This window comes from Mya arenaria, chromosome 8 (assembly GCF_026914265.1).
Source record: "Mya arenaria isolate MELC-2E11 chromosome 8, ASM2691426v1".
Taxonomy (NCBI): Eukaryota; Metazoa; Mollusca; class Bivalvia; order Myida; family Myidae; genus Mya; species Mya arenaria.
Window position 1 is genome coordinate 62,028,503 of NC_069129.1, and position 23,578 is coordinate 62,052,080.

General features: G+C 38.8%; 2 protein-coding genes across 4 annotated transcripts; both read left to right on the forward strand.

Annotated features, from left to right (window-relative positions):
• The first annotated feature begins 173 nt into the window (after positions 1-173).
• Positions 174-13,949, forward strand: LOC128242972 (ADP-ribosylation factor-like protein 2-binding protein). Of its 3 annotated transcripts, XM_052960432.1 has the most exons (8): positions 209-254; positions 723-772; positions 1,169-1,226; positions 3,128-3,189; positions 3,375-3,481; positions 4,729-4,814; positions 5,618-5,714; positions 10,875-13,949. In XM_052960432.1, exons 2-8 carry the CDS (start codon positions 751-753, stop codon positions 10,998-11,000), a joined length of 558 nt encoding a protein of 185 aa, XP_052816392.1. In that variant the 5' UTR covers positions 209-254; positions 723-750; the 3' UTR covers positions 11,001-13,949. The 3 variants fall into 3 exon arrangements, with proteins under 3 accessions (XP_052816390.1, XP_052816392.1, XP_052816391.1); XM_052960430.1 differs by lacking the exon at positions 723-772 and having other exon boundaries at positions 174-254; XM_052960431.1 differs by lacking the exon at positions 209-254 and having other exon boundaries at positions 520-772.
• Positions 13,950-16,954: 3,005 nt separating this feature from the next.
• Positions 16,955-19,493, forward strand: LOC128242971 (uncharacterized). The gene is made up of 4 exons (XM_052960428.1): positions 16,955-17,241; positions 17,528-17,752; positions 18,277-18,686; positions 19,276-19,493. The coding sequence occupies exons 1-4, from the start codon at positions 17,169-17,171 to the stop codon at positions 19,339-19,341; spliced, it is 774 nt and encodes a 257-aa protein (XP_052816388.1). The 5' UTR covers positions 16,955-17,168; the 3' UTR covers positions 19,342-19,493.
• Positions 19,494-23,578: the final 4,085 nt, after the last annotated feature.

Consider the following 23,578-nt stretch of genomic DNA (forward strand, 5'->3'; position numbering starts at 1 on the left):
ATGAAATAAAAGTTGAATATATTTAAGAAGCCAAACAATATTATTTATTCTAGACATTTGAGGCTCATGAAGGTCATCTGTGTTTTTAACACTGCATTTCTGACTTTAAAGCACACCTGCCAAGTTTTAGTATACACTTGTATTTACCAGACAAAGTATGTTTTGACATTTCAAACCTCCAAATTTGAAGAACACTTCCTGTTTAAAAATGGCGTCCAACTTTAGCGACAGCAACGCGAATACAAATCAAAATGGTAATTTCATGTTAAATTGACCTCTGATTATCTTATTGTATGGAAAACCATAGCACAGATTACTTTGATTTTTTTTAATTTGCTTCATCATTAAGCTTATGCATGAAAAAGGTTAAATTTACTTATTTTAAATGTACCGATGTAAACATTGCAGTTATCTATCTTTCTTCCAGTTTCATAAATTCCATTAATATTTCAAAAGTCTGTGGTGACAATGCTCTAAATTGAAATAAAAAAACAGTTTACAATCTGTTCAAATCACGTCTGACAGGCATTGAATTGCAAGGATTTCGGCACCATTGCACTGTCATTCAATTGTTTTTCACACCACTAGGTACATGTATGTACCAGGTCTATAATAAGAGTTTCATAAAGGGAAGTTACTGCATTGAGCTCTTACTTGTTCGAACTTGAGTAGGAACTTGACCATAAAACAAATAACTTGCATTTCAAATCACTATTTCTCAGATTTTGCTTGATACTGTATAAAGGAAAAATGGCTGCGTTGTGTGTACCATGTGAGTGTTTTCTGTTTTGTTTTCTAAATCAAATATTCAGGAGTAAAACATTATAAGATTTATATTTTTTAATCTTGTCAACAATGACACAAACTCTTATTTTTTGTCTAAAAGTGCCTTTTTACAAAACTGTCACAAGTGAGTGTCAAGATCTTCATGATTTCTCATGTTTTATTTGATTTTGTGTCCAAATTATTGTTTTGAATGTTTAAAAAATATGAGTTTATGAAAAGACAAGTCATGTCTGGTAACCAAGGGCAAATGGGCATACTTATTTTCTCTCAGTGATTAAAATATATTCATGAGCAGCAATATTCAAATTATATGTCTGTCTCAGTAACTGGTAACCAAGAGTTTTGTAGTCTTGAGTGCAGTGAGTGTTTATCTATCTTTCAGATGCCATGGAAACTGAAGACCTGGATCTGTTTGAGGAAGAGGATCTTGCCACATCCAGGTTTGAACTATGTCTGCATTTATAATGTTATGTACAACTACTGTATAGATATCTAGAATATTTGTATATCACTAGACATGATATTGTTTATCTATTCAATTGTTATTGTAGACTTCAATAATCCATTTCAATGATTATGAGTGCATTTAGCATTTTCCAGAAGTTTTAAATGCTCATAATACTTTTGTTTTGGGGATGTATTATCTATTTTAAATATCGGGCAGATATGCATCAATTTCTTTTTAGCTTGACTATTCGAAGAATAGGTGGGCTATACTACTCGACCCAGCGTCGGCGTCAACGTCCGGTTAAAGTTTTAGGGCAAGTTGGGATTTTCATTTAAAACTCCAAAACCATTCATTCAATTGACTTAATACTTCACACAGATGTTCAGAGCCATCACATAATGAGGTTAGATAACTCCATATTATCTTTTATACAAATTATGGCCCGTGATTGTCTATGGAACTTAGGTTAAAGTTTTCGGGCAGGTTGGGATATTGTTTAATAACTTCTCTACCCTTAATTCAATTGACTTAATACTTCGCACACACAATTGTTCAGGACCATCACCTAATGAGGTTACATAACTGCATATCCTTAATACAAGTTATGGCTCCTGATTGACTTAGGTCAAAGTTTTAGGCAAGTAAAAGTTAAGGGCATGTGGAATTTTAATAAAAAAACTTCTATACCGTTCATTAAATGCACTTAATAAAATTCTAAATTATTTGCGACCATCTTACAACAAGAAACATAACTTCGTTTTAAGCCTAAATACAAATTATGGCCCTTGATTTTTTTGATTTTTTTAATTTCCTTTGAAGGCATATTTGTATATTCTTAACCACATTTTCATTATGAGAAATCAAGTTATTTGAATGACTTGCATCATTGTTTGGGCGGGCTTGTGGGAGTGCAGCATCAAAGTCCCCTTATGTATCGAATAATTTTAGTTAGGTTTGACATAAAGAGACCAAACTTGGTATTATTACATCATAATTGTATTCTAAGTCAAAGCGGCGTAGTCCAGCGAGCTGTCTTAAGACGGCTCTTGTTAACTTACAAGTCTGTTTGACAAGCGTTACAGATATATATTTTATGACTTAGTGTCATTGTTATTGTTTGCATGCAAATACTTAAAACCTTTGGCTTCGCAACTGTGGCCATACATGCCATACCCCCCAAAATCCCCTGGAATTCTGACTCATCCCCTGGTACCCCGTCTGGGGATCCATATCCCCTGGAAATTAAATTCTTTTCTTTTTTTAAACTAGCTTATGGTTGACAGTGGAAAGCATCCATAATATTATGAGTGTGAAATTCAATGAAGGAACATGATGACTAAGTCATTGTAATTAGTGTGTTTTTAAGTATTTATTCTAATATCATGAATGTACATACTGCTCTAAATTTCGCAGCGTAAAAATCCCCTGGTGTAATATCAAAATCCCCTGGAATTCAGACCAAAATTCAATGGGAAGCCTATCAGAAATATGGCATGTATGCATGGCTATAACTAAAAGGTATTCATGATATTCAAAAGAAACTTGAGTTTGTTCACATTTGACCAGTGACAATACACACATTGTACATTGTAGCAAGGCCAATAATGCTGCCTATAATAATTGTCAAATTATGTCACTTGATAGCATTTCAAGACATCCACATGAAACCTTGTACACAGGCCTTGTAACAAGGCCCATACTACTGGATTTAATATGTGCTGAGTGATTACCCTTGTTTGATTGAAAAGGCACCAGACAGGCAGTGGCATAGATGTGCTTATGGTTCTCTTGTTTTGCTACATAATAAAACTAGGCTATTATTAGGTTTTGCCAAAGATATTTTCATATTTGATACATATGTTTTGCTTATAAAAGCTTTGTATTTTTCTGCAGCTCAAGCATAACAGACACAAAGTTTGACTTAGTCATAGGAAATATAGAAGATATTATAATGGGTAAGATTTACAGATACTTAAACTATATTAAAGTTTTCATCAACCTTAAATTGCTATTGTTTCATTTTTTTTAGGTTCTGTTTAGCATAATATTTTTCTGGAAAAAGATGCTTAAAGACTAAATCTATAAATCTTTCTTGCTTCTAATTTATAGAAGTGTTCAATTTTCTTTTATTTATTTCCAGAGGAAGAGTTTCAAACCATGCAGCATGATTTCTTAGAAAAATACTACAATGAATTTGATGACTCAGAAGAAAATAAGTTTATATACACAGATATTCATAAAGAATATGTAAGTTTGCATGATATGATGATATTTCAAGTTAAATTTGTGTAATATGAAGTTTCAAATTGAAATTAACCTGAATACAGAATACCTAGTAAGCATTTATAGATCATTTTTAGCTCGACCATTCAAAGAATAAGGAGAGCTATACTACTCACCCAAACGTCACCCCTTGGTTAAGGTTTTGCGTGCAAGCACACATAGGTTAATATCTCAGCAACTACTTGAGGTATTGCATTGAGACTTTATACAATGGTACTCAACCATCAAACATACTTAATTAACCAAGATTGATACCTCTACTTTGCATTTAATGCCAATAATAGGCCTTTATTATTTGACTTAGAAATTCTGGTTAAGGTTTTGCGTGCAAGCACACATAGGTTAATATCTCAGCAACTACTTGAGGTATTGCATTGAGACTTGATACAATGGTACTCAACCATCCAACCTACTCAATTGACCAGTTAGATAACTCTAGTTTGCATTTAATGCAATAAATAGGCCTTTATTATTTGACTTAGAAATTCTGGTTAAGGTTTTGTGTGCAAGCACACATAGGTTAATATCTCAGCAACTACTTGAGGTATTGCATTGAGACTTGATACAATGGTACTCAATCATCCAATCTACTTAAATAACCAAGTAAGATAACTCTAGTTGGCATTAAATTCAAATAATGGCCCCTTTTTATTCAACATAGAAATTCTGGTTAAGGCTTTGCATGTAACCACTTTAAGTCAATGCTTCAGCAAATACCTCATGTATTGCATTGAAACTTTACACACAGGCCCCTTCTTATTTAATCAAGTAAGATAACTCTATTTTTCATATTATATAATTTTGCATTGAGACTTTATACAATGGTATTCAACCAACCAACCTAATTGAATAATCAAGTTAGATAACTGTGTTTTGCAAATAATGGCCCTTTATTATTACACTTAAAAATTCTGGTTATAATTTTGCATGTAACCACATTATTTTAATATCTCTGCACATCATGTATTGCATTGAAATCTAATCTAACAGTGATCCATGCATGTTTTGTCAAAACTTTTCAATCCTTACACTGAAAAGCGGTAGAATAGTCGAGCGCGCTGTCTCTGTGACAGCTCTTGTTTTTTTTACACTATACTTTTTGCTGCAGAGTAAACTATTTAATCATAATGCAAGACAAAAACATTAATTCATTATACATGCTACGGTGAAGATTTACTGTGTTTGTTTGATATTTCAATTGTGGTTTGCAGGTTAGTCTAGTAGAACACTATTTAGAAGAAGAGTTGGGAAAACGGCTTCCTGACTTCTGTATGAGCGAGTTCTCCAGACAGATCATGTAAGTTACCTTGATATTTCACAACTGGGGTTGGCGTTGGTGGGGGATCTAATCAACATTTGTACAAAATATCCTATGATCAAGAATTTCATTTATTGTCACAAATTAAAATGTTTACTTACAAAATAATAAAACTGACAAATATACGTCATAGTTTTGCAAATAGATATTAAGATACCGAAATTTTGAAAATAAAAAAGGGATGATAGGATATATGCATTGATTGCCACTATTGCACCATTATTTTCACCGGGATGTTCTTGTCATCTTCCACCATAAATTTTGCCATGACTCAACATTCAAGATATTCCCTTGAAACTTTACACACATGTAACTAGTGGTCTGTATTAGCACAACCGCACGTTTGCTTAAATGTTTAATTCTATATAGCAGAGCATCTTGAAAAATGTTCATGCTTGTTCATCCAAATGTTCAGTTTCCATGAATGTGTTGCCAGTGACAATATGCAAATGTTTAGGAAGGTCCATAACTCTGGCTTTAATGATTATTGAGTTAATTATAGAACAAACACTAGTGACAAGATATGCCTCAGCTTGGTGTTGTTTCCTATATTATTAGCTGTAAGACATATTTTGTGGCAATTTGAGCTTATGTCAATGTTTAATGATTTGTGGCAATTTGAGCTCATGTCAATGTTAAATGTTTCATGGCAGTTGGAGCTCATGGCAATGTTAAATGTTTTGTGGCAATTTGAACTTGTGTTAAGTGTTTTGTGGCAATTTGAGCTTTTGTTAAGTGTTTTGTAGCAATTTGAGCTTATGTCAATGTTAAATATTTTGCAGGGAGAGGAAGGATGAGCTAGATGGAGAAATATTTGAGATGCTCCACACCTTCACAGATTTCATGTCTTTCAAAGAAATGTTCCTAGATTTTAAAGCGGTAAGATTTTGTTATTTGGAACTTACCCTGTTCATTTTAGATTTGTGGTCAATTAATTACCAAACACTAAAAAGTAGGGATGCAAACGAATGGCAAACTTGATTCCTTTCGAATATTTGGAAATTCTTTCGATCGAATATTCGTATATTCGATTACCAAAATGAATCTTTTAGCAGTGTAGAAGACTAGTTTTCGCTATAGTAATAGCCGAGGCCTTTTCATCATTCTTTGTTGTAGCCAGTACACGCAAAGGATCTTGATCCTAAAATAAGCATCTGAAAATCCCCATTTTTTAAAAAACAAATTGAACAAAAAGCAATAGAATTTGATCATGCAAAAGCAATTTTAACTTCAAATAATTTTCAATTCCTCTGAATTCAAATTTGTAAACAAAGCGAAGATCGTAAATTCCAGGTTGAAAAATGTGATGCGCCAACAGAGGGTTGTTCTGTAGGACAAACAGCCTCGTTCTGAGATTGACCTCTACTAAATTTAACTATAAAAAATTCAAACCAACTCAGGAACTAGTTACCGGTAAATAATAAAACGAAAATAACCGTGAATTTTGATTCATCTGTTGAATAACAATACAGGAAATTTTTCCTAAGGCTCTATTCTATACAGTTACATTTCATAGCATGAACGTTATATCGAAATATGGAAAACAGTTAATAGCACATTACTAGCAGATGTCATTCATATCATCACGGCGATGCACCGCTTAATCGGCAGCCTAGAGAACACTTCGATGTCACTTGTATAATAGCCAGTTTTCGTTAACTTACGGTGACTGATTATAGTCCCCTACGATATGTCCCTTATTGACATATGATGCGTGTTTGTATTGTCATCACATTCACGCCTCCGACACTTAGGGAACATTCGTTGTAAAAACAAGGGAAACGAAAATTATACACAACATGACAGTGGTAGCAAAAAGGTTTATTTTTTATTTATTAAAAAAATATATAAAAAAGAATATTCGAATACCGATTTTGACATTCGAATACCAAAGGTTCGATCGAATATCGATTATTGGCTTGCATCCCTACTAAAAAGTAGAAGAGTCAAGACTTAATTATAACAAATTCATAGTAAAGGTTGTAGTTTCTATTCTTAATGGTTGTAAAAATGATCGATTGTATAACCTAGAAAAGAAAAGGAAATTTTTCAAAAGTATGGTCTTATAAATATTTAAATTGTTTAGACTCAGTTTAAACAGTTTGTGTAATTTCAGATCTAAAGTGCTTCATATAAGACAATTTCACATTGAATCTGAAAGAAAGGCTCATTTGTTCTTACCTTCACTTTGATAATTTTTATGGCTGATATTGTGAAAAGAATGTTTGCTTTATATGACTTTGAAGCGGTGAAAGTTACATGTATTACATACATCTTTGCCCACCTGCAATCTTGACAATGCATGTGACAATATGCATTATGTGTATCACTCTGAATCCAGTAAAATATTTACTGAGTTATGCCCCTCAACTACTAACAAGATAAAGCTGTGAGGAGGCATGCACTTGTGGTCCGCCCCTCAACAACTAACAACATATAGCTGTGAGGAGGCATGCACTTGTGGTCCGCCCCTCAACTACTAACAAGATAAAGCTGTGAGGAGGCATGCACTTGTGGTCCGCCCCTCAACTACTAACAAGATAAAGCTGTGAGGAGGCATGCACTTGTGGTCCGCCCCTCAACAACTAACAAGATAAAGCTGTGAGGAGGCATGCACTTGTGGTCCGCCCCTCAACTACTAACAAGATAAAGCTGTGAGGAGGCATGCACTTGTGGTCCGCCCCTCAACTACTAACAAGATAAAGCTGTGAGGAGGCATGCACTTGTGGTCCGCCCCTCAACAACTAACAAGATAAAGCTGTGAGGAGGCATGCACTTGTGGTCCGCCCCTCAACTACTAACAAGATAAAGCTGTGAGGAGGCATGCACTTGTGGTCCGCCCCTCAACAACTAACAAGATAAAGCTGTGAGGAGGCATGCACTTGTGGTCCGCCCCTCAACAACTAACAAGATAAAGCTGTGAGGAGGCATGCACTTGTGGTCCGCCCCTCAACAACTAACAAGATAAAGCTGTGAGGAGGCATGCACTTGTGGTCCGCCCCTCAACTACTAACAAGATAAAGCTGTGAGGAGGCATGCACTTGTGGTCCGCCCCTCAACAACTAACAAGATAAAGCTGTGAGGAGGCATGCACTTGTGGTCCGCCCCTCAACTACTAACAAGATAAAGCTGTGAGGAGGCATGCACTTGTGGTCCGCCCCTCAACAACTAACAAGATAAAGCTGTGAGGAGGCATGCACTTGTGGTCCGCCCCTCAACTACTAACAAGATAAAGCTGTGAGGAGGCATGCACTTGTGGTCCGCCCCTCAACAACTAACAAGATAAAGCTGTGAGGAGGCATGCACTTGTGGTCCGCCCCTCAACAACTAACAAGATATAGCTGTGAGGAGGCATGCACTTGTGGTCCGCCCCTCAACTACAAACAAGATAAAGCTGTGAGGAGGCATGCACTTGTGGTCCGCCCCTCAACAACTAACAAGATAAAGCTGTGAGGAGGCATGCACTTGTGGTCCGCCCCTCAACTACTAACAAGATAAAGCTGTGAGGAGGCATGCACTTGTGGTCCGCCCCTCAACTACTAACAAGATAAAGCTGTGAGGAGGCATGCACTTGTGGTCCGCCCTCAACTACTAACAAGATAAAGCTGTGAGGAGGCATGCACTTGTGGTCCGCCCCTCAACTACTAACAAGATAAAGCTGTGAGGAGGCATGCACTTGTGGTCCGCCCCTCAACAACTAACAAGATAAAGCTGTGAGGAGGCATGCACTTGTGGTCCGCCCCTCAACAACTAACAAGATAAAGCTGTGAGGAGGCATGCACTTGTGGTCCGCCCCTCAACTACTAACAAGATAAAGCTGTGAGGAGGCATGCACTTGTGGTCCGCCCCTCAACAACTAACAAGATATAGCTGTGAGGAGGCATGCACTTGTGGTCCGCCCCTCAACTACTAACAAGATAAAGCTGTGAGGAGGCATGCACTTGTGGTCCGCCCCTCAACAACTAACAAGATAAAGCTGTGAGGAGGCATGCACTTGTGGTCCGCCCCTCAACAACTAACAAGATATAGCTGTGAGGAGGCATGCACTTGTGGTCCGCCCCTCAACTTCTAACAAGATAAAGCTGTGAGGAGGCATGCACTTGTGGTCCGCCCCTCAACTTCTAACAAGATAAAGCTGTGAGGAGGCATGCACTTGTGGTCCGCCCCTCAACTTCTAACAAGATAAAGCTGTGAGGAGGCATGCACTTGTGGTCCGCCCCTCAACTACTAACAAGATAAAGCTGTGAGGAGGCATGCACTTGTGGTCCGCCCCTCAACTACTAACAAGATAAAGCTGTGAGGAGGCATGCACTTGTGGTCCGCCCCTCAACTACTAACAAGATAAAGCTGTGAGGAGGCATGCACTTGTGGTCCGCCCCTCAACTACTAACAAGATAAAGCTGTGAGGAGGCATGCACTTGTGGTCCGCCCCTCAACTACTAACAAGATAAAGCTGTGAGGAGGCATGCACTTGTGGTCCGCCCCTCAACTACTAACAAGATAAAGCTGTGGGAGGCATGCACTTGTGGTCCGCCCCTCAACTACTAACAAGATAAAGCTGTGAGGAGGCATGCACTTGTGGTCCGCCCCTCAACTACTAACAAGATAAAGCTGTGAGGAGGCATGCACTTGTGGTCCGCCCCTCAACTACTAACAAGATAAAGCTGTGAGGAGGCATGCACTTGTGGTCCGCCCCTCAACTACTAACAAGATATAGCTGTGAGGAGGCATGCACTTGTGGTCCGCCCCTCAACAACTAACAAGATATAGCTGTGAGGAGGCATGCACTTGTGGTCCGCCCCTCAACTACTAACAAGATAAAGCTGTGAGGAGGCATGCACTTGTGGTCCGCCCCTCAACTACTAACAAGATAAAGCTGTGAGGAGGCATGCACTTGTGGTCCGCCCCTCAACAACTAACAAGATAAAGCTGTGAGGAGGCATGCACTTGTGGTCCGCCCCTCAACAACTAACAAGATAAAGCTGTGAGGAGGCATGCACTTGTGGTCCGCCCCTCAACAACTAACAAGATAAAGCTGTGAGGAGGCATGCACTTGTGGTCCGCCCCTCAACTACTAACAAGATAAAGCTGTGAGGAGGCATGCACTTGTGCTCCGCCCCTCAACTACTAACAAGATAAAGCTGTGAGGAGGCATGCACTTGTGGTCCGCCCCTCAACTACTAACAAGATAAAGCTGTGAGGAGGCATGCACTTGTGGTTCGCCCCTCAACTACTAACAAGATAAAGCTGTGAGGAGGCATGCACTTGTGGTCCGCCCCTCAACTACTAACAAGATAAAGCTGTGAGGAGGCATGCACTTGTGGTCCGCCCCTCAACTACTAACAAGATAAAGCTGTGAGGAGGCATGCACTTGTGGTCCGCCCCTCAACTACTAACAAGATAAAGCTGTGAGGAGGCATGCACTTGTGGTCCGCCCCTCAACTACTAACAAGATAAAGCTGTGAGGAGGCATGCACTTGTGGTCCGCCCCTCAACTACTACAAGATAAAGCTGTGAGGAGGCATGCACTTGTGGTCCGCCCCTCAACTACTAACAACATATAGCTGTGAGGAGGCATGCACTTGTGGTCCGCCCCTCAACTACTAACAAGATAAAGCTGTGAGGATGCATGCACTTGTGGTCCGCCCCTCAACTACTAACAAGATAAAGCTGTGAGGATGCATGCACTTGTGGTCCGCCCCTCAACAACTAGCAAAATATAGCTGTGAGGAGGCATGTACTTGTGGTCCACCCCTCAACAACTTACCAAATTTAGCTATGAGGATGCATGCACTTATGGTCCGCCCTCAACAACTTACACAATTTAGCTGTGAGGAGGCATGCACTTGTGGTCTGCCCCTCAACAACTTACAAAATTTAGCTGTGAGGAGGCATGCACTTGTGGTCCGCCCCTCAACTACTAACAATATATTATAAGTTAAAATTATATTGCTGTGAGGAGGCATGCACTTGTGGTCAGCCCCTTGCGCTTTTATATATCACTATTCTATAACATACTAAACTGCTTGTCTCTTGCAGGAGAAGGAAGGCCGGACAGTGGACCTCAGTGTCGGAATCACAGTAACAAACCTCGGTGCAGACTTCTGCATGGAAGGAGCATCTTTCTCATTGACTGGACAATCATTTCCCCCAAACCAGCACTGATCAAAAATCCACTCTGTCTCACTTTGCTCCGTCCTGCTTCCCCCCGTCCTTTTCGCCATCCAGCGAATTCAGTGCGGTGAAAAAGTGATGTTAACTCTTCTTAAGTTATAAGTTATATTTATTTTAGACTCTGTGCTCAAGAGGATTACAGAATGTGATTTTGTCAGGAAATGTTTGGCATTATTCACCTTCTTCAAATGTTTGCTTTAAACTGTCCATGTATGTGTAGCTGTTGCCATTATGTTCTTCTGAATAAAAAGCTTTATTTAAAGCTGCACTCTCACAGGTTGATTGTTTTGACATTTATTTTATTTTTTCTTAGAATGAGCCTTTTTTTTCATAATTGTTTGGAAACCAGTGACGTTAGACTGCTTACAAAAGAGCAGATTGCAGTTTTCATATATTCATATATCTGTTCTACTGTGAGTTATCTTATATGACTGAATTGAAGACACTGATGCCAAAATGAACTGATTCTGACCCCCAAAATATAAAAAAGGTCAAAACTGTCAAATTATGAGAGTACAGCTTTGAGGATGATAAGCATGATATTGTACAACAATTTAGCATGTGTATTTATATCAGTGTTCTATAATTTTAGAAATCTCTCCTTGTGTTCAATTACAGTGGGTTTTGATTCAAATTTTGTCAAATGCTTTAGTAGTCAGGCGCGTAGCTAGGGCGAATTTGGGATTGTGCAGATCGATGCCTGACAGCATATTAACCCCTTCACCCCCTACCCCACTTTAGTTTTTATTTCAGATTTGGGGGTTTTGGAATAATAAAAACTTCGACCTGTCAAAATTTCAATATGCAACTGCGTTTTTACATACAGTCAGCTACACGCCTGGTATTAAAGTTCTTTTGATAAAATTTGAGGTAGGTGTAAAACTTTACCCGAAGAAAAGTGTTGCAAGTCATTAGTAAAAAAACTTGTTTACTGAAATCTTACATTATACAGGAAATGTATATAAATGTTGATATTTTAAGGCTTCTACTTTAAATCAGTTATGTAATTGAAATAAAAATAGAATGCCGTGCATGTACAGCTTGTATTACCAACACTAGAATGTGACAATACTGCATATGCTGCGCTACATTTACAACAGGTTTCTTAAAAAAATGAAAATTATGAAATTGTAGACTTTTGCAATGGCAGTATAAGACTACCGGTATGTATGTACCTTCTACAAGTGTGTTCTGTCCTGTCCTTTGTTTTTCTTAATATTCATTGACTTTATATATAAAAGTATATAAACTTGTTGAATTAATACACCTGTTAAATATTTGACATTTTACATAATGAACAAACTTCATTATGGCAAAACGTGTTAATTGTTCAATTTTCTTGACTGTCACTTTCTCGCCTCAAAATTAACATTTAATTTTCAGCTGTCACTTTAGGTATTAAACTGCATTGAAACTTTTTCTCCTAAGATTTATTAATATTCATTTGCTTCATTCTTGTGCCCTGTAACTAGCTATGATTAATGATTTTGTTCACCTGAAATGTCAATACAGCAAGATTGTTACATTTAAGACATATAAGAGGCCCAACCCAACATTTAACAGGATTACTTTTCTCAATCTTGTAAAAAAAATCACTTAAAAGATGCACTCTTACTCCCAAATAAGATTTAACACGATTAATGATATTGCTTTAATATTCCAAAAAAAGATGAATAAATGTTGAAAGCAATGGTTCTTAGGAAGGATACTGAGTTTAGTTTGAAAAAATGAGCATAAAGCAGTATTTCTACCTTATGAGACTACCTTACGCCAGAGTAAATCTTTTAGCATTCACCAATTATTTAATATTTTTGCATTTTCAGCTGTTAAATACACGGTTACGAACTTGTTATCGGTAATAAATATTTTCCATAAATGCATTATTTAGTATGTTTTTATCACTCAAAATCTATGTTTGTTATACATGTGTTGATTTTGAATAAGAGTGTCACTGGAAAATATTGAAGTGAAATTGAAAAGTATGTAGAACAATGGGGACCACTGGGAACAATTTATCAATGCACCTATTGTACGACGATATTTCTGAGTGGTTTATAGTATATATATTTATAAGCTTATGTATATAGTTGTTAGGTAAGCCGTTGGTGAGATTTAGAAGTATCAATTTAATTTGGGACATTCTCTCAATATTTAAACTTAAATTCTTAATCATTGGACAAATGGTTGTATTCTGATGGATTTTATATTCCAAGATGTTTGTGCATTGGGAGACTTAGTCACTATGGTAAATGGTATACACATATACCCAAACCACACTGTGACGAAATATCCTGCATTCCATTGTTTTGTGGGCAAGACTGAATGTAGTTATGGCGTACTATTTTCAGACGTGTATCATTTATAATTGCTGTTTACTATTTAAATTGTAACAAAGTATTTTTGGTGATTAGTTATTGTGTCAGCCACTCAATCAAGAGTATTAAGGAGTTTCACAATGGTTGTGCAAGTACCTGTATCCTGTTGACAATGTACATAAACATAACCACCAAACTGAGTGTATTTCTTAATGGTAAAATTGAATTAACTTTTTACCGAATTCTAAAATAAATGTATTCTCTATTATTAATACATGTATACTTAAGTTTCACCAGTTGCTTTCATGAGAAGCTGCTAAAGGCCTGTAATCTCTGTACAGTCGAAACCCGTTTGATCGAAATCGCTTGGCTCGAAATCCTCGTTTGCTCGAACTAGATGTACGGGGCCGATTTCTTTTAACTGAATGTAAACGTTCCCGCTTGGTTCAAATTTTCCGAGGCTCGAGGTATTTTCGCCGGTCCGTGCGAGTTCGAGCCAACGGGGTTTGACTCTATATGTACATGTTGTGATTTATTTTTATGTGTATGTTAACCTAAGTTTAAAGACTTAGAGTTACTTGCTTGTTCATGGAAGTGAAAAACTGTAATAAAACTGTTAATGTTACCTCTGCATGTTGTTTATTGTGCGGCACATTGGACGTTGTTGTGCTAAGTATAAAATGCTGTTATGCTTCGTATGAAGTCCAGCACATGGCGTATTATAGCGTTCTAAAAGGACTTATTTATTAATAAATTAAAAAACAAACAAACTTTGTTTATCTTTTTAACCCAGATTGGGAATAGTTAAAGAAAGAACCAACGGAATAGATATTGGTATTACTCATAGAGGGAATGTCTCAACTCAAACGGCCACCAAAACCCTGTCTTAAACCTGGGCCAAAACGTTAGTCATTTCAGCCTCAGTAAAAAACACTTAAACATGAACGTCAGAGCTCTAACTGGTGCCAAAAAAGATGCATTCAATCTTAAGAAAGAGTAAAACAAACAAATCTTAGGCCTTTAATATATCAATCGATGGTATACGAAACCGACCCCCCCCCCCCCCTTACTACCCCCCACCGGTGATACACAGATACATTTGTTTAAGAAATCTCTACCTGCCTCTGAAAGGATATTTACGATTAACATTTCGCAATGCATTTCAGGAAAGTAAACACGCTCGTATATCTCACTTATGTATACATGTAGATTAACATGAAAACTATTTTTGGACGGGGTAACTTGATTAAATTTATTCCACCATATGAAAGCCATACATTGGCACGGTAACATGGAAAGGGCATTGCCCGAAAGGTTAAAATGATTAAAACAACTGATAATGCCAACAATATAATACAAGACATTCCTCGAAAGACGAGTACGGTAAAAGCCATCCTCCGACAGGGTAACTTGGTAAAAGCTACTTCCCGACAAGGTAACATGGTAAAGACCCTTCCCCGACAGACAAACATGCTAATAGCCAGTCCCCGACAGGTAACATAGATAAAGCCATTACTCGACAGGGTTATATGGAAAATACCATTCTCCGACATGGTAACATGGTGAAGACCATTCCCCGACAGGCAAACATGCTAATAGCCAGTCCCCCGACAGGTAACATAGTAAAAGCCATTACTCGACAGGGTAATATGGTAAATACCATTCTGGCTGACATGGTAAAAGCCGTTCCCCGAAAAAAAAACATAGTTAAAACCATTCTTCGACAGGTTAACATGGTAAAATTCGTTCACCGACAAGGTGACATGGTAAAGACCATTCCCCGACAGGTTAACGTGGTAAAAGCCATTCCCTGACAGGCAACCGTGTTAAAAGCCATTCCCCGACAGGCAAACGTGTTAAAAGCCATTTCCCGATAGGCAAACGTGTTAAAAGCCATTCCCCGACAGGGTTACGTGGTAAAAACTATTCCGCGACAGGCAAACGTGGTAAAAACTATTCCCCGACAGAGTTACGTGGTAAAGACTATTCCCCGACAGGGTTACGTGGTAAAAACTATTCCCCGACAGGGTTACGTGGTAAAAACTATTCCCCGACAGGGTTACGTGGTAAAAACTTTTCCTGACAGGTTTACGTGGTAAAAACTTTTCCCCGACAGGCAAACGTGGTAAAAACTATTCCCCGACAGGCAAACGTGGTAAAAACTATTCCCCGACAGGGTTACGTGGTAAAAACTTTTCCCCGACAGGCAAACGTGGTAAAAACTATTCCCCGACAGGATTACGTGGTAAAAATTATTCCCCGACAGGATTACGTGGTAAAAACTTTTCTCCGACAGACAAACGTGGTAAAAACTATTCCCCGACAGGGTTACGTGGTAAAAACTATTCCCCGACAGGATTACGTGGTAAAAACTATTCCCCGACAGGCAAACGTGGTAAAAACTATTCCCCGACAGGGTTACGTGGTAAAAACTATTCCCCGACAGGCAAACGTGGTAAAAACTATTCCCCGACAGGATTACGTGGTAAAAACTATTCCCGACAGGCAAACGTGGTAAAAACTATTCCCCAACAGGGTTACGTGGTAAAAACTTTTCCCCGACAGGCAAACGTGGTAAAAGCCATTCCCCGACAGGCAAACGTGGTAAAAACTATTCCCCGACAGGGTTACGTGGTAAAAACTTTTCCCCGACAGGCAAACGTGGTAAAAGCCATTCCCCGACAGGGTTACGTGGTAAAGACTATTCCCCGACAGGGTTAAGTGGTAAAGACCACTTCCCGACAGGGTTACGTGGTAAAAACTATTCCCCGACTGGCAAATGTGGTAAAAGCCATTCACCGACAGGGTTACCTGGTATAAGCAGTTCCCCGACAGTCTAACATGGTAAAAGACGTTCCTCACCGGTTTACGTCGCAAAAGCCATCCCCACGACAGACGAACGTAGTAAAAGCCTTTCCCGACAGGTTAAAGTGGTAAAACCCATTCCCCCCACAAGCTCACATGGTAATAGCCGTTCCCCGACAGGAGAACGTGGTAAAGTCAATTTTCCTCAGGCGAACGTGGTAAAAGACATTCCCCGACATGCTTACGTGGTAAAAGCCGTTCCCGACAGGATAAAGTGGTAAAAGCCGTTCCCCCGACAGGCCAACGTGGTAAAAGCCGTTTCCCCAAATACTTACATCTAAACAGCCATTCCCGACAGGCTAACGTGGTAAAAACCATTCCCCGACATGGTAACATGGTAAAGGCTATTCCCCGACAGGGTATCATGGTAAAAGCTATTCCCCGACAGGGTAACATGGTAAAAGCTATTCCCCGACAGGGTAACATGGTAAAAGCAATTTTCCAACAGGGTAATATGGTAAAAGCAATTTTCCAACAGGGTAAGATTGTAAAGGCTATTCCCCGACAGGGTGACATGGTAAAAGCAATTTTCCAACAGGGTGACGTTGTTATAGACAATCCCCGACAGATTAATATGATACAAGTCATTCTACGATTGGGAAACAATAAAAGCCAATCCCCGGCAGGGTTACGTGATAATAGACAATCTACCTACAGTAAGGCTGGGTGAAATTCCCCGGCTTATCGCTTGTTACGCAACTATCAACTGTCAGTGTTTACATCCACGCATGGCTTGTTCCGTCAACGTTACCTTTCGCAATGCTACGTATTCAAAATCAAGGTGCAACACCGTTTCTTAGACCTGTGATTTAGAAATCACCATGACCGCTGTGTGTTGATAGATGTATATATAAGGAGAGTTGAAGTAGGAAAACAACAGTTTACACTGTATACTTAAGACAAGCGGACTTAAGACAATTCGAGGAGTTCTGGATTGATTATTTTTAAAACCAAAGCACGTTATACGTTATAAGTTAAAATGGATATTCGAGTGTATAGCATCATGTTTGCATCTGTGTTTGCATTAAGTTCTGTCAGCAGTGAGAACATACGTACGTACATATCATATAAATTTCTTTTATTTATTTATTTATTTATTTATTTATTTATTTATTTATTTATTTATTTATTTATTTATTTATTTATTTATTTATTGTCGTTTACTTGTGTGTTCGTCCGTTCGTTCGTTAGTTCCTTTGTTATTTAACTTATTTTGTTCACAATTTTGTTTTTCTCTTGTTATAAATTTAAAAGTACTTAATTATTGCGTTCTTATTTACTAAATAGTTTCTGAATTTCTTTTCACTAATTCCACCACTCTATCTGCCTCGCCTACAGAATGCCCCCAGTGTATGCACATGGGCTACACGTTCACTAACATGCCATCTATGTACAAGAGCATTATCGGCGGAGTGCTTGCCTCCCTCAACCTCTCTAACCCCGCGTGCCAGTATAACACCCTGCTGCCCGACCCCTGTCCCGCCCCCGGGGCCGGTAACCGCTCCAAGTGTGAGACCTTCGTCTTCAAAGTGATTGGGGTCGGTTTCTCAACCGCCCTACCGAGTAAGTACAAAAAATTGAAATTCTTGATAGTTTTGTAAAGGCAATTGAACAAATATCTACGTTTAGGGAAACGGTCTCAAAATGTTAGAAATCGTAAGTAAGATTTAATGTTGTTGTTGTTGTTGTTTTGTAAGTCCAGTCAAAACATAAAAGAGATTTGCGCATTTCTATATATTGAACATAAAATATGAAAAACGCTTTTCAATTGTAATCAATACAAATGATTAAAAACATCTGGAACTCTGAAAACCGGAGTTGTTTTTATCTAGTGTCGAAAAAAACACACACTCTAGGTTCAACGAGTTTTAGCAGGTAGGGTCCTAACATATAACATCCATGGTATACTGTTTACTGTAATGTACTATATGTTATGGTTACTGTTTAGCTCTGTGGGATTGTAAACAATCCATTTAAATGATGTCAGACATGGAGAAAGAACATCAATCAGCCTTAAAAGCAAATTTAGGTGACTTACTTCGAACTTCTTATGGTTCGTATTTAAATATTAAAATATCTATACGTAGCCGCTGGTATGACTGTGGATGTCGTGTCGCGGAGCTGCGCAGAGCGTCCGGTGGCGGAGCCGGACACGTGCATGGATGTGGATGACATGGGTGCCACTAACCCTGAACTTGGGGCCGCCCTCGCTCGGATGACATCGCGCCTCAACACTGTCAACTACACCGGGGAGCAGTGCTTCACAAGCGCCAATGGTTCAGAAACTATCACCCCGAACCCCACGTCACAGAGGTCCCAAACACAACGCAAAGACCCACAACAGGTTCTTCTCTCGCGGCAAGCACCACCGCTGTTCATGTTGCCGCAAACACCACCGCTGCTCCTGTTGCCGCAAACACTACCGCTGCTCCTGTTGCCGCAAGCACCACCGCTGCCCCTGAACCTACAGCGGTGTCCATGTCGACCTATGCTCATGGTACGATTTATTTGCCCTTATAATAAATAGTATAACACTTAAAGACCTAGTTTAATCCTTCTATAAGTTTCTCCCGCCCCGCCCCCCTCCCCCCCCCCCAAAAAAAAACAACAACACACACACAAAAAAACAACAACAGCAAACAAAACAAAAACAAACAAAATCAAACGTGTATTGTACACAACCTCTGTCCATTGATATTAATGTAATTGCCTAATTGTCTTATCAGATCTCCTATCGAAATATCCTGCTGTGTAGATTTGGAGGTTTCATTAAATGGACCCTAAATGGCCTTGAGAAACGAATACACAGGAAATTGGCACCTACTGTTACATCAATGCTATTAGCATGAGATGCACAGCAGGGAATTGTCATGCCAACCACACCTTAAACTAGGCCTTTAACGTTTTTGAAGTCAGAGAGAAGCTTAACGAACCGTCAGTAAAGCATATCATCGTGTTTTCAGTTCGACCTAAAATTCTTTGCATATAATAGGCGATAAATTTTAATTAAAGTCAGTAATGCTAATGAATGAATTCAGTACTTAAGTTGCTTGAATAGTGTCTTTATTATTACTTGATGGTTACAGGTTGCTCTGAGTGCTTCCATATCGGCATGCAGACCAAGAACATGCCCGCATTCGCCACGCAAATGATGACAACCATACTGAACTCCATGAACCTAACAAACCGCGCATGTGCGAACAACACTGTCCCGCCCAGCACCTGTTCGGCCGCCTTCCCCGGCACAATCAACAAATGTCACGACGTCGCTTTCAGCGTCCACGCCGTTGGAATGACAGGCGCCATACCAGGTAAAAATCACAAACTTCAGTTTGGGTCGTCTCTTGGTTAAAAATAAACGCAAGGTATGCTGAAGAACAACCGAAGATAGACGTTGATTATGTTATTTTTCATGAACAAATTTGCATAGTCAATTGTAATAACAAACATATTAAAAACGCTCTTAAGAAGATAACGTATGAATTTAGCAACACTTTTTTCCGTTCTTTAAAATTGGTTAAACCCAATGAACATTAGCCATGTGTTTGCACATGCAGGCATATTAAGATGCATCGAACACGGATTCTATGTTATTGATAACTTTCCTCGCTCTTATGAGCAACAAAACAATGGTCTGCGTTGTAAACAGTGTTGCCTCCTTGTAAAATTCAATTTGTTGACTTCAAATACCACTTTGCTTCATATATACGTATGATGTGGTCTATTTAAATATATTATCTATTAAAAACCTATCTGTTTATTGCAACAACGTGAGGTTTTGATAGTAGATTCATCTTTTACTTGGAATGAATGAAGACGTAGCTTATTTTAATTGACGCAAAATCACTTAACTATGGGTTTAAGTGGTTTTCATAAATCGCTTATATATGAGCGTCATGATGACTTGCAACCATCGCTTTAACAAATCAGAATGCTGTTTTCGTGATTCACTGATATTAATAGTTTAATTATAATTGTGCAAGGTGTCGCATAATAACGAATATCATGACCACACGCAATAAACTCGGCAAAAGATATGTGACCCCCCACCCCTATCCCCTCTAAAACTAGTGGTAAACGAATATAAAAACTCTGCGTTCAGAAAAATATTTCTTACTTTCCGAGTTCCACATTTCCAAATACTTTTAATAGTGGTGCTCAAAAGTATATAAATTACATTTTGTAAGTATTTTTTCCAAGTCTGCCGTACATTTATGTTGGTAGCCGTTAATGATTATAAACAATTGTATCGGTAGATTAAAAAGAGGTCTGTAGTCAAACACTATGCCGGTTTTGAGGTTTTTGTATGCATATACACAATCAACGAGCCGAGTCCAAGCCTGTTTTTTTTATAAATGCATACTACTATAAACCAGTCTAGTGGTCGTCTACTGAGGTAGCCTCTTTTTAAATTTACAGCAGCACTTGTTACCATTGGATGCCGCCTACCAAACCGAAGGAGTTTAACTCCTACATATGCACCAGTCAGTTGTAACCACGCCCCTCCAAAAGGTCCGGGGGTATACCGGGGATAGCAGGGGAAGTGGGCCGTGTTTTTATTTTCTAAGTGGCCCTGCAGTGCCGAGTAAATGCGGTGGTTCAGATTTGCGTCGAAAATACATGTTGCTGGAAATGGGCCATACCTAGGTATGCGGGGGTGGGGGTACATTTGGCGGGCATTTTACCAGCAGTTTGTGCCCGAAGGGTGATGATTTTACCTTTGGCTGGACCAAAAGTCCAGGCTATTCCTTGGACCTAGGGGACCGTGGTTACAATTGACTAGTGCAATATATTTACGAGGCGCGAACACCGACACTCAGAAGATTAATACTTTAAAATATTGTTTTAGTATTTTAAACTTCTGTCATTTTTGCCAGATGCGGAGGTTCACATGGACGTGATAGTGCGTGGATGCGAGGCGGTGCCGTTGGCCGAGGCCGCGGACGGCTGCTCTCCCGTACAGAAGGCCCTTGACGCAGCCTCCATGGCGCAAGTGATGACCAGCATCAAGCAGATGTCCGACAGGTTTGACAAGGTCACGTACAACGGTACTTCCTGTTTGTTTCCAGTGGGCTCCAAAGCTCCAACTGTGGAACCAACTCCAATCCCAACCACAACCCCAGTCCCAACCACAACCACGATCACAACCACAACCACGATCACAACCAAGGCCACTTCTACTGAACAGACGACTGCTGGTCAAATTACAAAGAACAATGATACATCCGACGGAAGTGGTTCATCTCAAATAAGTTTATCGTTCGTGTGTTTGATGTTAATGTACATTTTACATTTGTGATATAACCATTGTTACATATTCCCATCATCATTTTCATTGTGATTAATTGCATAATGGTTTCTATTCTGTTATTTACATGCCATTATTTTGTACTTGCCGTGACAACATGTTATAATTGTTTTTGTTTTTTTTGTGCTCAAAATTGTTAAATAAACAACAAATATTTTCATAAATCTCTAGTCGACTTCTGGATAAACGTAAAACGAGGTTGTTTTAAGTTTGCTAAGATAATCACTTCATATATACTGCAAACAACGTGCCGGTGGTGATGAAAAGGTTTGCTTAAAGTTTGTAAGTTTTTTATGTTGTTTTTGCCCATATGACGTGAGACCACAGTTATTTTTACTATATGTTTCATATAGACACTAACCTGGCTTTTGACTTTATACACACACAAATTGAAAAACAAGGACATGGCATCTCTAGAACAATTCAAGACACAAAATATAATCACAAGAAAACACCATGTTGACCATTTACCCGACTGTCAAAATTGAGTTCAAATACATAACTCTTCCGCCAGGGAGTCAATCGGCTACAAACAACTAATTTTCAGACTTCCACAAGCTATGATTTTTCCAATATTTACATTGAAAACTATCAATTTCTGCAATAGAGTGTCAAATTCAGTCAAGTTCTTTGCAAAAAAGAACATTTTTTGCTTCTTTTTCATTCAATTTTAATAAAATATTGATACTTGAACACAAGCACTCTTTTTTTCTGTATTCACATCCGGTCAACGGGGGCGGTCAACGGGGGGGGGGGGCAGATAACTGTGGTCTTGAGCCATATGTCTGTGTTGCTAACACAGCTCACACGTGATTTATAAAAAAGGATGTTCTCGATGTTTCATCAATGAATCAACTCATTCACATAGGGCGCTGATAAGAAAGTACATAATCTTAAGATATTTTGAAATATAGCCTCTCCTACATCATGGTAAAACTACCATTATGCCATGTTCAATAGTCACAAGAAGTGTCAGCAACCCGTTCAAACAATGATTCGTGACGTTGATATCTTAAAGCACAACTAGGGGCGGATCCAGGATTCGTTGTTGGAGGGGGCGTAACTAAGGGACATATCCTTTTGACTTGCGCCCCACCCTCAGAACCGAAAATTATTGGTTTAAAGTGTTGAGAGAGGGTAGTACTCCCCTAAGAAATTATTAACAATTTCTAGTACGAAATGGTGCAGTTTGGACGTGTTTTATTACTTTTTGTCTTTTTTCTCCTTAATTGAAATCGAAATTACAAGTAAACTTAGTGCCCCCCCCCCCCCGGAACCGCTTGTACAAACAACATTTGTGTGTCAAGGTAGCTTGACGTGAGGTTACGTGTATATCTAGTGGATCACGACCGTTCTAAATTAATACCTTATGTCGCCATTATTAGTTCAAGCGCAACAATATTTTTTTAATGAACTTCCGGTATTGATATAACAGTGAAATCGAGAATTAGGACCTTATACTTGATAGTGAGTCAAAAATAATGATATAGTCTGTTCTAAATATCAAATCTGATTAAAACGTGATTAAAATTGATCCACTATATGAACGCCACGCATGTGGGTCGTTCTCTCAAGTCGACTGACCACCTAGAAGCAGGACATAACTAATATGAACTAAGGCGCTGCCTCTACGGGCTTGAAGTGTTATTGCCGGAATCGTAGTTCTTTTTATGAAACACGTGTTCTACAATACATGGCGGCCGGCATATTTGGCCTCTCGGGCCATCAAAAACAACTAGCTGTTTTATATAGACAGGTCGTAAAACTTTTCAGTACATGTTCTTTAAAGTTAAGCACAGAGCCTTAATTTATGACATATGGCATATATATGGCAAGGACGAAGAGGCTTTTTTGAATGTGCTTTTCAGCTGTATAATTATTTTGATATCGGGTCTACACTCCAGTTACCAGAAAACCATTTTTTTATGAAGAAGTAAAATATACAAACCATTATTAGTCCATGATTTAATGGTGTAGTATGATAATACAGGCATATCTCTATTGTTCGCCATTTTCCTTGCCACATACTTTGCATGATCTCTCAGTATTTTGATTAGTAATTAAGACCATAGTGAAAGAAA

Bases quoted from the DNA above. Each gene is read 5' to 3' on its own strand.
- LOC128242971 (XM_052960428.1), top strand. From the start codon at position 17,169: ATGGATATTCGAGTGTATAGCATCATGTTTGCATCTGTGTTTGCATTA. The intron at 17,242-17,527 runs GTACGTACATAT...CCTCGCCTACAG, and splicing joins TGTCAGCAGTGAGAACATAC to AATGCCCCCAGTGTATGCAC. The intron at 18,687-19,275 runs GTACGATTTATT...TGATGGTTACAG, and splicing joins CATGTCGACCTATGCTCATG to GTTGCTCTGAGTGCTTCCAT.
- LOC128242972 (XM_052960430.1), top strand. From the start codon at position 209: ATGGCGTCCAACTTTAGCGACAGCAACGCGAATACAAATCAAAATG. The intron at 255-1,168 runs GTAATTTCATGT...TCTATCTTTCAG, and splicing joins CGCGAATACAAATCAAAATG to ATGCCATGGAAACTGAAGAC. The intron at 1,227-3,127 runs GTTTGAACTATG...ATTTTTCTGCAG, and splicing joins GAGGATCTTGCCACATCCAG to CTCAAGCATAACAGACACAA.